The sequence below is a fragment of the Vitis riparia genome, chromosome 3 (genome assembly GCF_004353265.1).
Source record: "Vitis riparia cultivar Riparia Gloire de Montpellier isolate 1030 chromosome 3, EGFV_Vit.rip_1.0, whole genome shotgun sequence".
NCBI lineage: Eukaryota > Viridiplantae > Streptophyta > Magnoliopsida > Vitales > Vitaceae > Vitis > Vitis riparia.
Genome location: NC_048433.1, coordinates 1,003,188 through 1,021,297, shown reverse-complemented (window position 1 = coordinate 1,021,297; position 18,110 = coordinate 1,003,188). Strand labels below are relative to the sequence as shown.

The following is an 18,110-nucleotide window of genomic DNA, read 5'->3' as shown; positions in this document are numbered from 1 at the left end:
ATTGAAGGGAATCTCAAACAATCTCCATAACTTTTCTAATTCCCTAAATGCCATGTAAGAACAAATTGTTGATGCGAGGTTAACTGAGGTCAGAACCTCCTTGTGCTGTGCCTCTTAGAGCTTCTACCTCGAGACGGGGAATTGGGTAACCTTCTTCCCTGCATAAAGGATGTTCAGACAGATGGTCCGGGTATGCCCCTTCGAAACTTAAGTTAGACATAGGTAGGTTAGACCTTTTCAAGGAGAGAATGAGTAGGTCAGATTAAGCGCACATACCTGGGTTATGCTTTAGGAGGACTTTTTATAGTGTTCAAGAGAAAGCCATTGTAGTGCTGAATAAATACTTTGACCTTCTTTATAATGACGGCTGCCCTGCAGGTGGTAGGACAATCATTACAGATTTAGGAGGCTAGTAAGTGTCATCAGAAGTTGTGTCATGATGCAGTTGCCCATAATTTCAACTTGCTAGAGGTATGGGGCAGTGTGTGATAATCCATCGACATAGACGTAAGAACCGGGGAAGGTCCCATCAGCTACTGAAGCAACCAAATGATATCTAGAAACCATTGATTGATTGCTCAATTGAAATCAAGTGCAGCTCATGCATGACTTAAAATACAGTCTCCTCCACCAAATCATGAAAGACTTGTGAGTAAGAAAGAGTGAGTACCATCTCTTTTGCCTCTAGCCACCCCTCTAAAGTAACCAATTATTTTTTTAAACCATAAAAAAAAAACAATTAAAATATGTTTTTTGAAATACCATGTTTTTCATTTTTAATAACAGAAAATTGATTTTTGTCTTATAATTACTAAATACATTCCCTACTTTTTTTGTTTCGAAAAACAAAATTTTTTTTTTTTTTTTAAATAATTGTCCAACAGGACCTTTAGACTTTATGATCACATAAACTCTAAATTATATATTTACACATTAAAAAAAATGGGTACATGAGATTTAAATTATAACGAGTAATGCTTATTAAACTTCATGAAAGTAGAAGCATGAACTGAGAGCAAACTTTTATGAGTTAGCTTTACTTATTCTATTGTTTGCTTGACTTGGTCTAATTAATGAGAAGACCGGATCAAAGCAATCCTTTTCTTCTTGCCAAGCAAATAATAACAATGAGCTAGAGCTTTAGTAAAATTGTTTTGATTTTTAACACCATGAATGTGAGAGGCCATTAATTATAAAACCTTTTGTACATTGTTTTCAACACCTAACACATTTGAAAGATAATAAAAAATAAAAACAAAAGGGATAAGATAGACTAATATCGGATGAACAAATTCTAAATTATAAGTAGCAGGTACGAGACTTCTTGGCTGCTAGCTAAATTATGTATTGGCGAATTAACTATATGATATTTAGAAGGTATTAGCTGATATATTGTTTTCATATTATGGGTCGTTGGTGGATCGAAATCAAGTCCAGGTCATGCATATCTGGCATTTACATAAAATACTCTTCTCAGTCCTCTCCACCAAATAACAAAAGCACTATAATGTAATGGTTTCGCCAATCAAGATACCTTCATCAACGTTATAAGCTCTTGCCTCTTGCCATTACTCCTAAACATTATCCAAAACTTGAGTATTTCCTTCTTGAGAGAATCAGTTCCATCCAGAGTTAAGGGAAGGTCAGTGAGAGAACACTACAATGGCGACAGATGCTGTGGTTTCCTTTGCGATTGAAAGGATCGGTGACATGCTCATTCAAGAAGCAATTTTTTTGAAGGGGGTACGGGGGAAAGTCGAGAGGCTGAATAAAGATCTAGGGGCCATGAAATGCTTCTTGGAAGAAGCGGAGAAGAAGCAAGAAGAAGATGTAAGAGTGCGCAACTGGGTTTCTGAAATCCGTGAAGCGGTTTATGATGTTGAGGACATCATAGACATGTTCATCCTGAATGCAGAGTCCCTGCGAACAGTCTACTTTCTCAAGCGTGTCTTCAAGAAGTTGATAAACCGCCATAAGGTTGGCAAGAAAATTGAAGCCGTCCAACTCAACCTCCAAGACATCTCAAATAGGCGGGAGGCTCTCGGAATAAAAAATATTGGAGAAGGAACAAGCGGTTCGGGTCAAATGTTGGAGGATCTAAGACGCTCCTCTCCTCGTGCAGAAGAACGTGTCATCGTTGGCCTTACAGAGGAGGCAGATAAGCTAGTGAAGCAGCTCACCGTAGGAGACCAAAGGCGCCGCGTGATTTCTTTGGTAGGAATGGGCGGCATAGGCAAAACCACCCTTGCCAAGAAGGTCTATAATCATGAAAAAATTGTGAAACACTTTCCAGATTGTCGTGCCTGGATTTATGTATCCCAAGATTGTAGACCCAGAGAGGTTTATATGCAAATTATTAACCAGGTTTCTGCACCAACTAAAGAGCAAGCAGAAATGATAGAGAAGTATGGAGAGAATGAGTTGGGGGATTTCCTTCACGATCATTTGAAGGAGAAAAGATATTTGATAGTTCTGGATGATGTATGGAGCTGTGCCGATTGGAATTTTCTTGCAAAACTGAGCACCAACGATCCTGATTGCCCTGGAAATGTTTTTCCCGATGGGAGTAACGGCAGCAGATTTCTTCTTACAACTCGATATAAGGATGTTGCTTTGCATGCAGATGCTCGAACTATTCCCCATGAAATGCGGCTTCTTTCGAAACAACAGAGCTGGGACTTGTTTTGTCGGAAGGCATTCCTTGATGCTGACAGCGAGAGGTATCCTCCAGATTTGAAGGAACTTGGGGAAGAGATGGTGGACAAATGTAATGGCTTGCCATTGGCCATCGTTGTATTGGGGAGTTTGCTGTCAAGGAATTTGTCAAATACAAAATGGAAGGAGGTGCACGATAACATTACTGCATACCTTGCTAAAGAAGGCGAAATGGGAGTAATGGCAATTCTAAACCTGAGCTACATCGACTTGCCCCATTACTTGAAACCGTGCTTTCTTCATTTAAGCCTCTTCCCAGAAGATTATGTGATCTCCTCAAGAAAACTGCTCCTTTTATGGACTGCTGAGGGTTTTGTGCCAGAACAAGATGACAGAAGAATGAAAGACATGGCTGAGGTTTACTTGAATGAGTTAATCAATAGAAACTTGATTCAAGTAGTGAGAATGAGTGTTAATGCAAGGGTAATGGAATGTCGGGTTCATGATCTTGTACGAGAGTTGGCCATTGAAAAGGCAAAAGAGCAAAACTTCATTGGAACTAATATCGCAGATCCTCTATCCCCCTCCACCAGTTTATCTCTCTTTTCACCTAAATCCCGTCGACGAAGTATTTATTCTGACTTTGAGAGGTATGCTTCCATTGAACATTTAACTCCATATCTTCGCTCGCTCTTATTTTTCAATTTGGGGAAAAATTGTAGAGCATCACAACTAGATTTCATTGCCAAATGCTTCAAAGTGATTAGAGTGTTAGATTTGGAGGGTTTAGAAATTGAATGTCTACCAAGTATAATTGGAGAACTGATTTATTTAAGGTACTTGGGATTAAGGCACACTGGTCTAAAAATGCTTCCACCATCTATAGGCAACCTGAGGAGTTTGCGGACTTTGGAGATAAACAATCTTAGACAAGTGCCAAATGTGATACAGAAGATTAAAAACATGAGATATCTTTACATGGAGGGGCAAGAGGAAGATGTTCCACTACAAATTGATACATTACAAAATCTTCAAATTCTATCAGGCATAACCTTCAACCAATGGATCAAGAACGATTCAAGCAACTTAACTTGTCTTGAGAAATTGAAATTAGAAGGAAGGTGTGAGGTAGAAGGGGCTGTGTTTTCAAACTCCATTGCCAAGCTACCTAGTCTTAAATCCTTGTACCTTAAGGCATCAGTTGAGTCCACCATTCCACCTCTTGCCATAAACTCTTTCCTCAATCTCTCTAAGTTGGACATAAAGGGACACATGCAAAAATTGCCTGAAACCGTTGAATTCTCACCAAATCTTACACAATTGACATTGGAAGCATCTAGGCTAGGTTGTGATCCTATGTCTGTTTTGGAGAAGCTGCCAAAATTGTTGACTCTCAGATTAAGGGCTAAGTCATATCTTGGAAAGGAAATGAATGTATCTGCAAATGGGTTTCCTCAACTCAAAGTACTTCAACTTTCAGAGTTACAAGGATTGACCAAGTTGAATATAGGGCAAGGCGCAATGCCATGGCTTATGCAATTACACATTCATAAACGAGTGAATATCGTAGGATTTAATGGGCTTCTAAATCTAGTGGAGCTAAACATTATGGATGAAATGGCTTTTGAAGTGAAATTGTTTTTCTCGGAACACAGATTTCGTCATTGGCATAGAACAAGGTACCTATATTCATCTATCTACTTAGATTCCTTGAGCTATCAATTGTTACTACTTGTCACTTCTTGAATTAACTTATAAGACCAATATAGTTACTCTTGCTATATTTTTTAATATTATTTTATTTAATTTATAGCGTACTTGAAAATGAAATACATGTTAGGATTTTGTATTTTCTCCTTTTATAAATTTGGAAAGCAACCTTTTCTTCTATGAAAACAAATCCATCTAGTGGCCTGATGACCATACTTCATCTTTCTTTGTAGACACATTGAGCCCTATGCATTGCTATTTCTCTCACATGTTTTTTCAATTTCATCACTTTTGCACATTTGATAGGTTATAAATGCATGTGTAGAACCAATATATATTTGAAAAATAAAATAAAATAGATGCAAATATTTTTCTATATATATTCAATCCATACTAGGAAAATAGCAGTACCATTAAATGGTTACCCAACTCCATTGCTTTTGAATTAATTAAAACTTTAATTTTAAATATATAGTGGAAAGTTGAAATAACTCAAATTATCTCTCTTCAACATTGTAAAGATGTTTTTTTAAAATTTTTTTTATTATTCTTTTTATTCCACTAACATGCATTGTTTGAATTTTCTATTCATTTCAGGACCTTTATAGATGGTGAACATGGATTTTTCCGTGAAAAAGGTAAGCCTAGAAGTCTGGAACTCACTTTTACCTTGGATGATTGTTGGGGAGTATAAATGCATGTTTTGTTCCCTTACTTGGATGTGATTTCTACCAAGCCAGCCTAGTAATTCATGGCCAAGTATTATTCCTTATTCTTCTGCATAACAATTAGTGATGCCAGAGAGAAGCCCAAGATCTTTTCACTAAAATTTCTCTTTAAATAATGAATCCCACTTCAGAACCTGTTATTAGATTCAACAAAACAAGTTTTTTTTTTTTTTGGCCAAATTAAATAACTTCAGCTTTTATTGAAGGGAAATCAATTACTTCAGTTTCTTAACAAACATATATTACTTCTTATGATTTTACTCTAAACGCATAAACCAATTGAAAAATGAAAATTGCCAGGTGAAATTTTTTTCATTATATATGAACTAATGCTGAGATCCTTGCTACAACTTTGTACATATATGCATGTTTAATTTAGGTACCTAAAAGTTGGCCATGTGATACTCAGACCTGTGTTGTAATAGGTGAAACAGCAGAGCGCTCCAGGCAAGCAGTTGAAGAATTAGCCGCCTATCTCAGATATCCAAGAAAAACTCATGGCCAAAATCCAATGTATGACAAGTGAAAGGCTAAAACTTGTTGGCTCTCTTTTTGTCTATTTTCATTGTTTATAATGTCTGTTTGATCTTTGCAAACAGATAATTTGAGCATGCCAAACATGTTCGATAACCTGAAGATCATGCTGCAGCAGATTTGCCAGGGGCTTCTACCTCATGCTGGATTCCATGATGGAGTGATTGAAAGGAAACATAAGGCCATGCTGTTAAAATCTCATGTATTCTAGTTAGCAATGTCTACTTTCAGTGATGGTCATACTAAGGTTGAACATATTTATATTGTATCTAAACTAAAACCAATGTGCTTATAAGTTTGTTGAATCAAATTATTAGATGTTTGTTTGTACAATTATATGTATATTAAGTGACAATTAGGATGATGTATTTGAAGGCTTTGCTTGGCATGCAAAAGTGTTATTGTTATTGGTTTGAAAGTGGTAGGTTTGGGCTTTTTTCGCTAGGTGATATAATTTTTTTTAAAAATCAATCCATTAATAGAACTGTCTTTCAAAAATAAAAAAATAAAAAAAATAATGCAAGTTCAGCAGTAAAGAAGTGAACTTATCTTGTATAAAACTTTTCAAAGTAAAAAAAATGAACTTATCTTTTTAAAAGACAATTTTAATGCAAAAGTGATTTTTCATTTTTTCAAAATACGATATCAATATAAAAAGTAAATTTTGTTCATCAAGAATAAGTAGTTTCAAATAATGGCAAATAATTGTTTTGGGACATGCTATCTTGGAATTCGGAAATTGAAGTCATTCACCCCTTTTTTCATTTTTGGTAATAATTTTTGCAAGTACATTTTGGCATATGCTTCAAAGTGCTTAGGGTGCTAGATTTGGAAGGTTTGGAAATTGAAAGCCTACCAAGTATAGGTGGGACACTAATTCATTTAAGGTACTTGAGATTAAGGCATTCTCTTCCACCATCTATAGGCAACCTAAGGAGTTCGAAGACTTTGGACATGAACAATCTCAATGAAGTGACAAATGTGATATGGAAAATGAAAAACCTACGATATCTTTATATAGAGGGGCAAGGGGATGATGCCCCATTGCAAATTGATACCCTGTAAAATCTTTAGACTATATTAAGCATAAGGTTCAAGCAATGGAGCCAAAATGATTCAAGCAAGTTAAGTACCTGTCTTGAGAAGTTGAAATTAGAAGGAAGATATGGTATAGAAGAGGTTAGGTTTTCAAACTCCAATGCCAAGCTACATTGTCTTAAATCCTTTGTTCCTTAAGACATCGGAAGGGTCTATCATTCCATCATTTGCTATGAACTCTTGGCTCTATTTCTCTAAGTTGGAAATGAAGGAACACATGCAAAAATTGTCTGAAGCCCTTCAATTCCCTCCAAGTCCCATCACTAGAATGTGATCCTATGCCCATTTAGGAGAAGCTTCCGAAATTATTGATTCTTAGATTAAGGGCAAACCAATACCTTGGAAAGGAAATGCAAGTGTCAGTAAATGGGTTTTCTTGACTCAAGGTACTTCAACTTTTGAAGTTAAAAAGATTGACCAAATTGAATATAGGGCAAGGTGCGATGTCATGGCTTACATAGTTACAAATTCTCTCAAAAGTGCAGATATCGAGATTTAAGGGGCTTCTAAATCTATTAGAGTTGAACTTTATGATTTTAGCTATTTTTTCATTGGCATGGTTTTTGAGAATCAAGGGGGTTATCTCCACTCACAAACTTCTTCCTTGGATGTTACAAGGTACTTGCATTCATCGATCTATTTTGAATCCCTTGAACTACCAATTTTGTTAGGGTTAATTTCACCCTCTTCTCTTCAGGTTTTGATTAAATATATTTCACCCTCTTCTGCATAACCCTAATGATGCCAGAGGGAAGCCCAGGATCCATTTTTTTTTTATTATTATTATTGAAATTTCTCTTCGGAACCTAATATTAGATTCAACAATTTTTTTTGGTGGTGAAATATTTAAATAACGTCACCTATTGATTAAAGAGAAGTTAATAACTGCTATAGTTTTGAGTATAATTTCTTAACCATCATATATTACTTCTTATTTATGATTATACTCTAAACCCACAAAAACAATTGAAAATTGCCAGTTTAGTGAATTTTTTTTTCAGTATATATGCTTGCTTACTTCTAAAAGTTGGGTTAGTGATACTCAAGACCTGTGCTGCAACAGGTCAAACATTAGAATCCTCTAGACAGGCAGTTGGAAATTTAGCTTCCTGCCTAGAACGTGTCAAGAAACTTACGCAGATAGAGAGAAGCTGAATCATGGTCACTGATCACACATGGTTAAATGAAGACCATGCAAACCCTTATACACCACTCATCCAAGGCATGCAAGCACTTGTCAAATACTCAAGCCCGAAATCACATGATGTATGACAAGTGACAGGCTAGCTTGTTGACTCTCTTTTTGTCAATTACCATTGTTTGTAACGCTAAAGGATTATGATGCATATGTTTGATCTCTGCAAGCAGAGCATGACTCCTACTACAATTTGTGTTTGTGAATGAATAGTTTCGAATAATGGTAAGTAGTTGTTTTGGGATATAAGACTAGAATTCTCCTTTTTTTCCTTCTTGTAAATGAAGAAACATGGTTCTTTTTTTCAAGTATTGCTTACTTGCCCAATGACGCCAAAACACAGGGAATTTAGAGAGTTAAAAAACAGGGGATTTTGGCACTGGGTTGAGTTTGACTAACTGAAACACTTGATGAAGATGCTGCTTCTTGCTAAAAAAACAGTTTTCTTGAAGGGGATGCAGTGCTTTCTACAAGATGCAATGCAAGGCAACACAACCAAAGAGATAAAAAATGATGGGTGGTTTTTAATGCAGGACTTGGGGCATCGGCAAAACTACTCTTGCCAAAAGGGTGTGCAATGATATTATTTATTGCCATGTTGCTGTATGGGTGAATGCTCATCAAAATTAAGTCCAGTTCATGCATCTCTGCCCTTCACATAAAATACTTTTTCCCATCCTTTGATTTAAGGGAATCTCAAACAATCCCCAAATGCTATGTAAGAACAAATTATTGCGCAAGAAAGGTGTTTGATTCCCAAAATGAAAGGAAGCTCCATGTTAGTATTAAAGGAAAGTGCTACCTAGGGGTTTGATGACTCCATCAATTAAGGGAAGGTCAGTATGTGGTTTTTTAGAATCACTATTAAATAGACTCCTAGTACTAATTGAAAATATTGATAATCAAACTTGGTGCTGGGTTAGATTTAGTATTAAATAAAAATGTTGATAATTAAACTTAGTGTGATTGGCTTCTAATCTACTCAACTCATCCAAATTGCAACCCCAAATCTTAATTTTTTCAAATGAAATATTTATTTCATTAATTTTACTAGTGAATAATATCCAATTAGATCTAAAGTTGGTTCTTTTTTTGTTATTGTAACATGATATGGTAGTTAAAAAAAGGGCTTTTCTTTCCGTATATATATGTTATAAAACATAAAATAGGAAATAATATACTTTCGTTGCAATTTTTCCATCACCTTTGTAGCATAATAATAAGAACGATGATAATAATAATAATAAGTTTTCAATTATTTGAATGATTATTTATGGGAACATGAAGAACCAAATGATCTTGAAAACTACTAGCTAATGATGTTGCTGCATATTATATTATGGATGATAATAATAATTACAAAATTTCAATTATGTGAATGATTGTTTATTGGAACATGATGCAACCAAATGATGTTGAAAACTATCAGTCAAGGATGTTGCTGCATATTATATAATGGGCGATGACTTAATCAAAATAAAGTCCAGCTCATGCATCTCTGGCATTCTTCTAGAACATGGTTTTTTTTTAATTACCTCATTTGCATGTATTTAGTAAAAATATATTTTATGATTATGACTCCACATCCATGACAATTTTTTTATGGCAAATATTATGTGATTATCTTATGTACATACGAACATTTTCAAAATGAGGGAAGTGACTTCAAAAAATACACTTTTAATTTTTGTTTGGAAAGTGATTTTAATAATAGTTTTGAAAGAAATTATTATTCTTTAATATTTTATAGAGCGAATCTATTTGAAAATTTGAAATATGCTTAACATATTTTTTATATTTTTAAAAATAAATTTTATCAATAATGTTTTATTTTTAATCACTCTCTATATTTATATAATTATTTAAAAATTAATAAATAAAAATAACTAAAAAATATTCTTTTAAAAATATTATATTTTTTATTTTTAAGAATAGAAAATTGTTTTTTATTATTTGATTGATAAACATATTTTCTTGTTTTGTTTTGTTTTGTTTTAGTTTGGATAATAAAAAATTGTTTTTAAAGGCATTTGGAAAAAAGTGGTGAGTTGGAGAAAAAGCAATATAGTTCTTTGCATCCCCATACCTAACGACTATGGGTGAGGAAGTTATTAATTAAAAACCCCACTTGGCCAGCTGTGGCTTTCTTGGCTGGCAGTTGAATTGTCAGTTATTGACTTATTATTTATGAGAACATGAAAGCAACTAAATGACATCATTTATTGCATGCCATGTTGCTGTATATTATATTATGGATGATTGCTGATCAAAATGAAGTCCAGCTCATGCATCTCTGCCATTCACTTAAAATACTTTGATTCAAGGGAATCTCAAACAATCTCCATAATTGTTGCGCAATCAAGGTGTTTGATTCCCAAAGTCAAAGGAAGCTCCATGCTAGTATTAAAGGAAGTTCGATAGCTCCAAAACTTGAGTATTTCCTTCTTGAGAGAATCAGTTTCATCCAGAGTTAAGAGAGGGTCGGTGAGAGAACACTTCAATGGCGACAGACGCTGTGGTTTCCTTTGCGGTTGAAAGGATCGGTGACATGCTCATTCAAGAAGCAATTTTCTTGAAGGGGGTACGGGGGAAAGTGGAGAGGCTGCAGAAAGATCTAAGGGCGATGAAATGCTTCTTGGAAGAAGCGGAGAAGAAGCAAGAAGAAGATTTAAGAGTGCGCAACTGGGTTTCCGAAATCCGTGATGTGGTTTATGATGTTGAGGACATCATAGACATGTTCATCCTGAATGCAGAGTCCCTGAGAACAGACTACTTTCTCAAGCGTGTCTTCAAGAAGTTGATAAACCGCCATAAGGTTGGCAAGAAAATTGAAGACATCCAACTGACCCTCCAAGACATCTCAAATAGGCGGGAGGCTCTAGGAATAAAAAATATTGGAGAAGGAACAAGAGGTTCGGGTCAAATGTTGCAGGATCTAAGACGCTCCTCTCCTCGTGCAGAAGAGCGTGTCATCGTGGGCCTTACGCAGGAGGCAGATAAGCTAGTGAGGCAGCTGATCGGAGGAGGCCAAAGACGCCGCGTGATTTCCATAGTAGGAATGGGCGGCATAGGCAAAACCACCCTTGCCAAGAAGGTCTATAATCATGAAAAAATTGTGGAACACTTTCCAGAATTTCGTGCCTGGATTTATGTATCCCAAGATTGTAGACCCAGAGAGGTTTATATGCAAATTATTAACCAGGTTTCTGCACCGACTAAAGAGCAAGCAGAAATGATAGAGAAGTATGGTGAGAACGAGTTGGGGGATTTCCTTCATGATCATTTGAAGGAGAAAAAATATTTGATAGTTCTGGATGATGTATGGAGGTGTGCCGATTGGGATTTTCTTGCAAAAGTGAGCACCAACGATCCTGATTGCCTTGGAAATGTTTTTCCCGATGGGAGTAACGGCAGCAGATTACTTCTTACAACTCGATATAAGGATGTTGCTTTGCATGCAGATGCTCGAACTATTCCCCATGAAATGCGGCTTCTTTCGACACAACAGAGCTGGGACTTGTTTTGTCGGAAGGAGTTCCTTCATGCTGATAGCGAGAGGTATCCTCCAGATTTGAAGGAACTTGGGAAAGAGATGGTGGACAAATGTAAAGGTTTGCCATTGGCCATCGTTGTATTGGGGGGTTTGCTGTCAAGAAATACGTCACATACAGCCTGGAAGCAGGTGCACGATAACATTAGTGCATACCTTGATAAAGAAGGCCAAATGGGAGTAATGGCAATGCTAAACCTGAGCTACATCGACTTGCCCCATTACTTGAAACCGTGCTTTCTTCATTTAAGCCTCTTCCCAGAAGATTATGTGATCTCCTCAAGAAAACTGCTCCTTTTATGGACTGCTGAGGGTTTTGTGCGAGAACAAGATGACCGAAGAATGAAAGACATGGCTGAGGTTTACTTGAATGAGTTAATCAATAGAAATTTGATTCAAGTAGTGAGAATGAGTGTTAATGCAAGGGTTACGAAATGTCGGGTTCATGACCTTGTACGAGAGTTGGCCATTGAAAAGGCAAAAGAGCAAAACTTCATTGGAACTAATATCGCAGATCCTCTATCCCCCTCCACCAGTTTATCTCTCTTTTCACCTAAATCCCGTCGAAGAAGTATTTATTCTGACTTTGAAAGGTATGCTTCAATTGAACATTTAACTCCATATCTTCACTCTCTCTTATTTTTCAATTTGGGGAAAAATTGTAGAGCATTACAACTAGATTTCATTGCCAAATGCTTCAAAGTGCTTAGAGTGTTAGATTTGGAAGGTTTAGAAATTGAATGTCTACCTAGTATGATTGGAGAATTGATTTATTTAAGGTACTTGGGATTAAGGCATACTGGTCTAAAAATGCTTCCACCATCTATAGGCAACCTAAGGAGTTTGCAGACTTTGGAGATAAACAATCTTAGACAAGTGCCAAATGTGATACGAAAGATTAAGAACATGAGATATCTTTATATCGAGGGGCAAGAGGAAGATGTTCCACTGCAAATTGATACATTGCAAAATCTTCAAATTCTATCAGGCATAACCTTCAACCAATGGATTAAGAACGATTCAAGCAACTTAACTTGCCTTGAGAAATTGAAATTAGAAGGAATGTGCGAGGTAGAAGGGGCTGTGTTTTCAAACTCCATTGCCAAGCTACCTAGTCTTAAATCCTTGTACCTTAAGGCATTAGATGAGTCCAATATTCCAGCCCTTACCATAAACTCTTGCCTCCATCTCTCTAAGTTGGACATAAAGGGACGTATGCAAAAATTGCCTGAAATCGTTGAATCCTCACCAAATCTTACACAATTGACATTGGAAGCATCCAGGCTAGATCGTGATGCTATGCTTGTTTTGGAGAAGCTGCCAAAATTGTTGACTCTCAGATTAAGGGCTCAGTCATATCTTGGAGAAGAAATGCATGTATCTGCAAATGGGTTTCCTCAACTCAAAGTACTTCAACTTTCAGAGTTAAAAGGATTGACTGAGTTGAACATAGGGCAAGGTGCAATGCCATGGCTTATGCAATTACATATTCATAGGCAAGTGAATATCGTAGGATTTAATGGGCTTCTAAATCTATTGGAGCTAAACATTATGGGTGGAACACTTCTTTCTATGAAATTGTCCTTCTCGAATCACATAGTTCGTCATTGGCATAGAACAAGGTACCTACATTCATCTATCTACTTAGATCCCTTGAACTATCAATTTTTACTACTTGTCACTTCTTGAATTAACTTATAAGACCAATATAGTTACTCTTGCTATATTTTAATATTATTTTATTTAATTTACAGCGTACTTGAAAATGAAATACATGTTAGGATTCTGTATTTTCTCCTTATATAAATTTGGAAAGCAACCTTTTCTTCTATTAAAACAAATCCATCTAGTGGCCTGATGACCATACTACATCTTTCTTTGTAGACACATTGAGCCATATGTATCGCTATTTCTCTCATACGTTTTTTCAATTTCATCACTTTTGCATATTTGATAGGTTTTAAATGCATGTGCATAACCAACATATATTTGAAAAATAAAATAAAATAGATGCAAATATTTTTCTATATATATTCAATCCATACTAGGAAAATAGTAGTACCATTAAATGGTTACCCAACTCCATTACTTTTGAACTAATTAAAATTTTAATTTTAAATATACAGTGGAAAGTTAAAACAACTCAAATTATCTCTCTTCAACCTTTTAAGGATGTTTTTTTTTTAAAATTTTTTTTATTATTCTTTTTATTCGACTAACATGCTTTGTTTGAATTTTCTATTCATTTCAGGACCTTTACAAAGGGTGAACTTAGATTTTTCCGTGAAAAAGGTAAGTCTAGAAGTCTGGAATTCACTTTTACCCAGGATGATTGTTGGGGTGTAGAAATGCATGTTTTGTTCCCTTACTTGGATGTGATTTCTACCAAGCCAGCCTAGTAATTCATGGCCAAGTATTATTCCTTATTCTTCTGCATAACAATTAGTGATGCCAGAGAGAAGCCCGAGATCTTTTCACTGAAATTTCTCTTTAAATAATGAATCCCACTTCAGAACCTATTATTAGATTCAACAAAACAAGTTTATTTATTTATTTATTTTATTTTTTTGCCAAATTAAATAACTTCAGCTTTTATTGAAGGGAAATCAATTACTTCTTTAGTTTTCAGTTTCTTAACAAACATATATTACTTCTTATGATTTTACTCTAAACGCATAAACTAATTGAAAAATGAAAATTGCCTGGTGAAATTTTTTTCATTATATATGAACTAACGCTGAGATCCTTGCTACAACTTTATACATATATGCATGTTTAGTTTAGGTACCTAAAAGTTTGTCATGTGACTCAGACCTGTGTTGCAACAGGTCAAACAACAAAACGCTCCAGGCAAGCAGTTAAAGAATTAGCCGCCATCCTCGGATATCCAGGAAAAACTCGTGGCCAAAATCACATGTATGACAAGTGAAAGGCTAAAACTTGTTGGCTCTCTTTTTGTCTATTTTCATTGTTTATAATGTATGTTTGATCTTTGCAAACAGATAATTTGAGCATGCCAAACATGTTCGATAACCTGAAGATTATGCTGCAGTAGATTTTCCAGGAGCTTCTACCTCATGCTGGATTCCATGATGGAGTGATTGAAAGGAAACATAAGGCCATGCTATTAAAATCTCATGTATTTTAGTTAGCAATCTCTACTTTCAGTGATGGTCATACTACGGTTGAACATATTTATACTGTATCTAAACCAAAACCAATGTGCTTATAAGTTTGTTGAATCAAATTATTAGATGTTTGTTTGTACAATTATATGTATATTAAGTGACAATTAGGATGATGTATTTGAAGGCTTTGCTTGGCATGCAAAAGTGTTATTGCTATTGGTTTGAAAGTGGTAGGTTTGGGCTTTTTGCAGGGTGATATTATTTTTTTAAAAATCAATCCATTAATAGAACTTGTCTTCTAAAAAAAGAAATTAGTATAAAAATGAAAAATACAAGTTCACCGGTAAAGAAGTGAACTTAACCTTTGGAAAATGAGTTCAGTATAAAACTTTTCAATGTAAAAAAGTGAATTTATCTTTTCAAAAAAGACAATCTAAAAAAAGTGAATTGCCCATTCTATCCAGAACATGAACTCCATTCACTGAATAGAGAGAGCTCTGCTTGGGGTACTGCTGCCTAGGTGGTGATACTTTGATTAAGGTATCTTTCGATTTTCTTTAAGGGACTGTTGAATTAGATTCAGTGTGCCTAGGTGGTGGTGTATCCATATAATACAAGGTATGACAAAGTAACAAAAAACAGAAAGACAAACATAAAACTTTGGACTGCAGAGTTTCCCATGTATGAAACAGTTCCTTAGCATTGGGTGGAGTGGATCACGAGGTTTTCTGTGTTTTTTGAGTATCAGCTCTTGCTTTTTCGCATCCATTGAAGGTGGGGCCAGAGAGCAAATTAGGATGGTAGAGTCAGCTGAAAGGTTGGGTGACTTCCTCATTCAAAATGTTGTTTCCTTCGAAGGAGTGCACCAACAAGTTGTACGTTTGCGGGCTGAGCTAATGCGGATGCAGTGCATCCTAAATGATGCAGATACAAGGCATGAAGATAATGCTGGAGTGCACAAATGTGTTCATGAAATTCAAAATGCTGCCTCTGTTGCTGAAGATACCTAGACCTGAGAGTCCGAACCAGTCAATTAAGAGGATTGTGTTTACTCCATAGGAACTCCAGTTCTTCTCCTTAGTCCCATCCAAAAATTAAGGTCTTATCTTTCTCCAGCCTACACCCCAACCTCAGGACCATAATATCATAGCTCATTTGAAAACCTCCCTTTCTCGCACTCTAGACTTGTTCTACCCACTCAGCCGGCCGCCTTGGCAAACGACCACAATACCATTTGTTTCTTTATCAACTGCAATGGAGCCAGAGCTCAGTTTATCTATGCAGCTGCTCATGGCGTCACTGTGGTCGAAATCCTTGGGCCTGCCTACGTTCCTCCGATTGTCCATTCTTTTTTCGTACACAATGGAACTCAGAACCACAGTGGCGTTTCAGAGCATTTGCTCGCAGTGCAAGTGACTGAGCTCCTTGATGGCATCTTTATTGGTTGCACTATCAATCACATGATTGTGGATGGCACGGCACATCCTTCAGGCATTTCTTCAATTAATGGTTGGAAATATCGCTGGTTTGTTGATGTTACCCAATACCAATTCGTCGGTCACTATCATTGAATACAGAGACAAAGCACAAGCCGCCCTCTATCTTCAAAAGGTTGATTAATCTGTGTAAGCTTGGCAGGGAAATTGAAGCAATCCAGATTAAAACAAAAGACATCTCAAGAAGTAGAGAAGCGTATGGGATCAATAATATTGGAGTTGGAACTAATGCAACTGAGAGGCTGTGGAAACTAAGAAAATCTAATCCTCCTGTAGAAAAACAGGGTATTATGGGAATGGCTGGCATAGGCCAAACTACTCTTGCCGAACAAGTTTATCATGATAGTAAAGTTGTTCATAGCTTTGCATTCCACGCTTGGGCTTATGTGTCCCAAGATTGCATACCCAGAGACATTTTTCTGGGAATTATAAACCAAGTTGCTGCACCAATTCTAGAGGGTGCAGAGAGGATAGAGATTGCAAGACTACGAGTTCTCAATCAACATCTGAAGTAGGAGATAATTGATAGTTTTGGATGACATATGGAATAATGAAGATTGGACATGTGTTGCAGATGTGTTCCCAAATGAGGGTAATGGCAGTAGGGTACTTGTTACAACTCCAAATAAGGATGTTGCTTTGCGACTGTCAAAGTGTTCCCGATGAAATGAAACTTCTTTTTAGCAATGAGAGTCCGGAATTGTCCTGTAGGACCGCATTTTTCGACAGTGTCACTCAAAGTTGTCGTCTAGAGTTGAGGGAGCTTGGTGAAGAGATGGTGAGGAAATGTACTGGTTTACCACATGCCACTGTTGTATTGGGAGGCCTGTTGTCAAGGAATAAGTTACCTACTGAGTGAGCAAAGATGCTCAATTACATTGGTATGCATCTTTCAAGGGGAAAGAGGTGGTAGATGACATGTTAAGCCTAAGCTACATGGATTCACCCCCCTACCTAAAATCATGCTTTCTTCATCTAGGCCAAGTAGTATTCATAAGAAAATTACTCTTACTATGGATTGCAGAGGGTTTTGTTATACAACAAGATCAACAAAAAGAATGGAGGATGTAGCTGAAGATTATCTAAATGAGTTAATAAACAGAAACTTGTTCGAGTAGTGAGAATGAGCGTTAATGGGAGGGTTAGAGAATTACAAAACTCATGATGATCTAATATTAGGGTGGTCTATGAGAAGGGTGGCATGCCTAGGCTTTCTCAGTTGAGAGTTTATAAGGATTTATGGTTCATCTATGGACTTAATGAGCTCCTACATCCCTATGGCAGATAAATGTGGTTGATGGATTTCGAAATTCTCCTAACTGGATACACTCTTTTGATTCTTCCTACCAAAAATGTCCACAAGGGTAACAAATTCTTTCACGGATTCCCTCATTCTACAACAATTTTTTCCTACTATAAACATTGAATTCGGAACACTAACATTTATTTGAGTAGAGGATTACAGACAAATAAAAGAGAAAAAAAATGAACTCCTTTGAAATTGCAAGGAATGTAATTAGACCTTTTCATTCCATTTCATTTCATTTTCTACCCTCCTTTCTCACTACAGGTTTTCAGAGAGAGATGAGGATGTCTGGCGCTATTGCAGCAAATGATTGCCGAGAAGATAGTGTTGGAGTAATTGATATTATAATTGTGATCATATGGTTAAAATGATGAGTGCCTGAGCCTGTGTATTTGTTTAGGCTGGCATGGACTCGATTATAATAAATTTCATAATATGTGCACTACAAGAAATGAGATTGTATTCATATAATAAGAAAATATACGTTCTTATCAAAGCATAATATGTTTTAAGTTAAGTTAGAATGCGATAGCTTTGAATTCCTCCTTAGATCTGGCAGTCTATTGGAATCACTGATTGAAATTTATTTTTTAGAAAAGGCAACTATACTTTATAAAAAGTAAATGAATATAGAATTCTTTATGGGCTTGTTTTTCTTCTTTCCAAGGGCATTTTGAAAAAGTGGTTACCTGGAAAACAAAAAGGGCAAA

The 18,110-nt window shown here is 36.1% G+C and overlaps 2 protein-coding genes across 3 annotated transcripts; both read left to right on the top strand.

Annotated features, from left to right (window-relative positions):
- The first annotated feature begins 1,579 nt into the window (after positions 1 to 1,579).
- Positions 1,580 to 6,022, top strand: LOC117911237 (putative disease resistance protein At1g50180). 2 transcript variants are annotated; one of them, XR_004650854.1, is made up of 4 exons: positions 1,580 to 3,305; positions 3,542 to 4,334; positions 4,963 to 5,003; positions 5,519 to 5,545. XR_004650854.1 is itself a non-coding variant. In XM_034825533.1 (4 exons), the coding sequence occupies exons 1-4, from the start codon at positions 1,663 to 1,665 to the stop codon at positions 5,694 to 5,696; spliced, it is 1,776 nt and encodes a 591-aa protein (XP_034681424.1). In that variant the 5' UTR covers positions 1,580 to 1,662; the 3' UTR covers positions 5,697 to 6,022. The 2 variants fall into 2 exon arrangements, 1 of the variants encoding a protein (XP_034681424.1); XM_034825533.1 differs by lacking the exon at positions 3,542 to 4,334 and adding an exon at positions 5,693 to 6,022 and having other exon boundaries at positions 5,519 to 5,606.
- A 4,294-nt stretch (positions 6,023 to 10,316) lies between these two features.
- Positions 10,317 to 14,802, top strand: LOC117911238 (putative disease resistance protein At1g50180). The gene is made up of 4 exons (XM_034825534.1): positions 10,317 to 12,063; positions 13,722 to 13,762; positions 14,299 to 14,386; positions 14,473 to 14,802. The coding sequence occupies exons 1-4, from the start codon at positions 10,421 to 10,423 to the stop codon at positions 14,474 to 14,476; spliced, it is 1,776 nt and encodes a 591-aa protein (XP_034681425.1). The 5' UTR covers positions 10,317 to 10,420; the 3' UTR covers positions 14,477 to 14,802.
- Positions 14,803 to 18,110: the final 3,308 nt, after the last annotated feature.

What these genes read in the sequence shown, in the direction of transcription:
- LOC117911238 (XM_034825534.1), top strand. Translation starts at nt 10,421, where the DNA reads ATGGCGACAGACGCTGTGGTTTCCTTTGCGGTTGAAAGGATCGGTGAC. An exon ending in ATTTATTCTGACTTTGAAAG is followed by an intron (nt 12,064 to 13,721) that starts GTATGCTTCAAT and finishes TATTCATTTCAG; the next exon opens with GACCTTTACAAAGGGTGAAC. An exon ending in TAGATTTTTCCGTGAAAAAG is followed by an intron (nt 13,763 to 14,298) that starts GTAAGTCTAGAA and finishes GTGTTGCAACAG; the next exon opens with GTCAAACAACAAAACGCTCC.
- LOC117911237 (XM_034825533.1), top strand. Translation starts at nt 1,663, where the DNA reads ATGGCGACAGATGCTGTGGTTTCCTTTGCGATTGAAAGGATCGGTGAC. An exon ending in ATTTATTCTGACTTTGAGAG is followed by an intron (nt 3,306 to 4,962) that starts GTATGCTTCCAT and finishes TATTCATTTCAG; the next exon opens with GACCTTTATAGATGGTGAAC. An exon ending in TGGATTTTTCCGTGAAAAAG is followed by an intron (nt 5,004 to 5,518) that starts GTAAGCCTAGAA and finishes GTGTTGTAATAG; the next exon opens with GTGAAACAGCAGAGCGCTCC.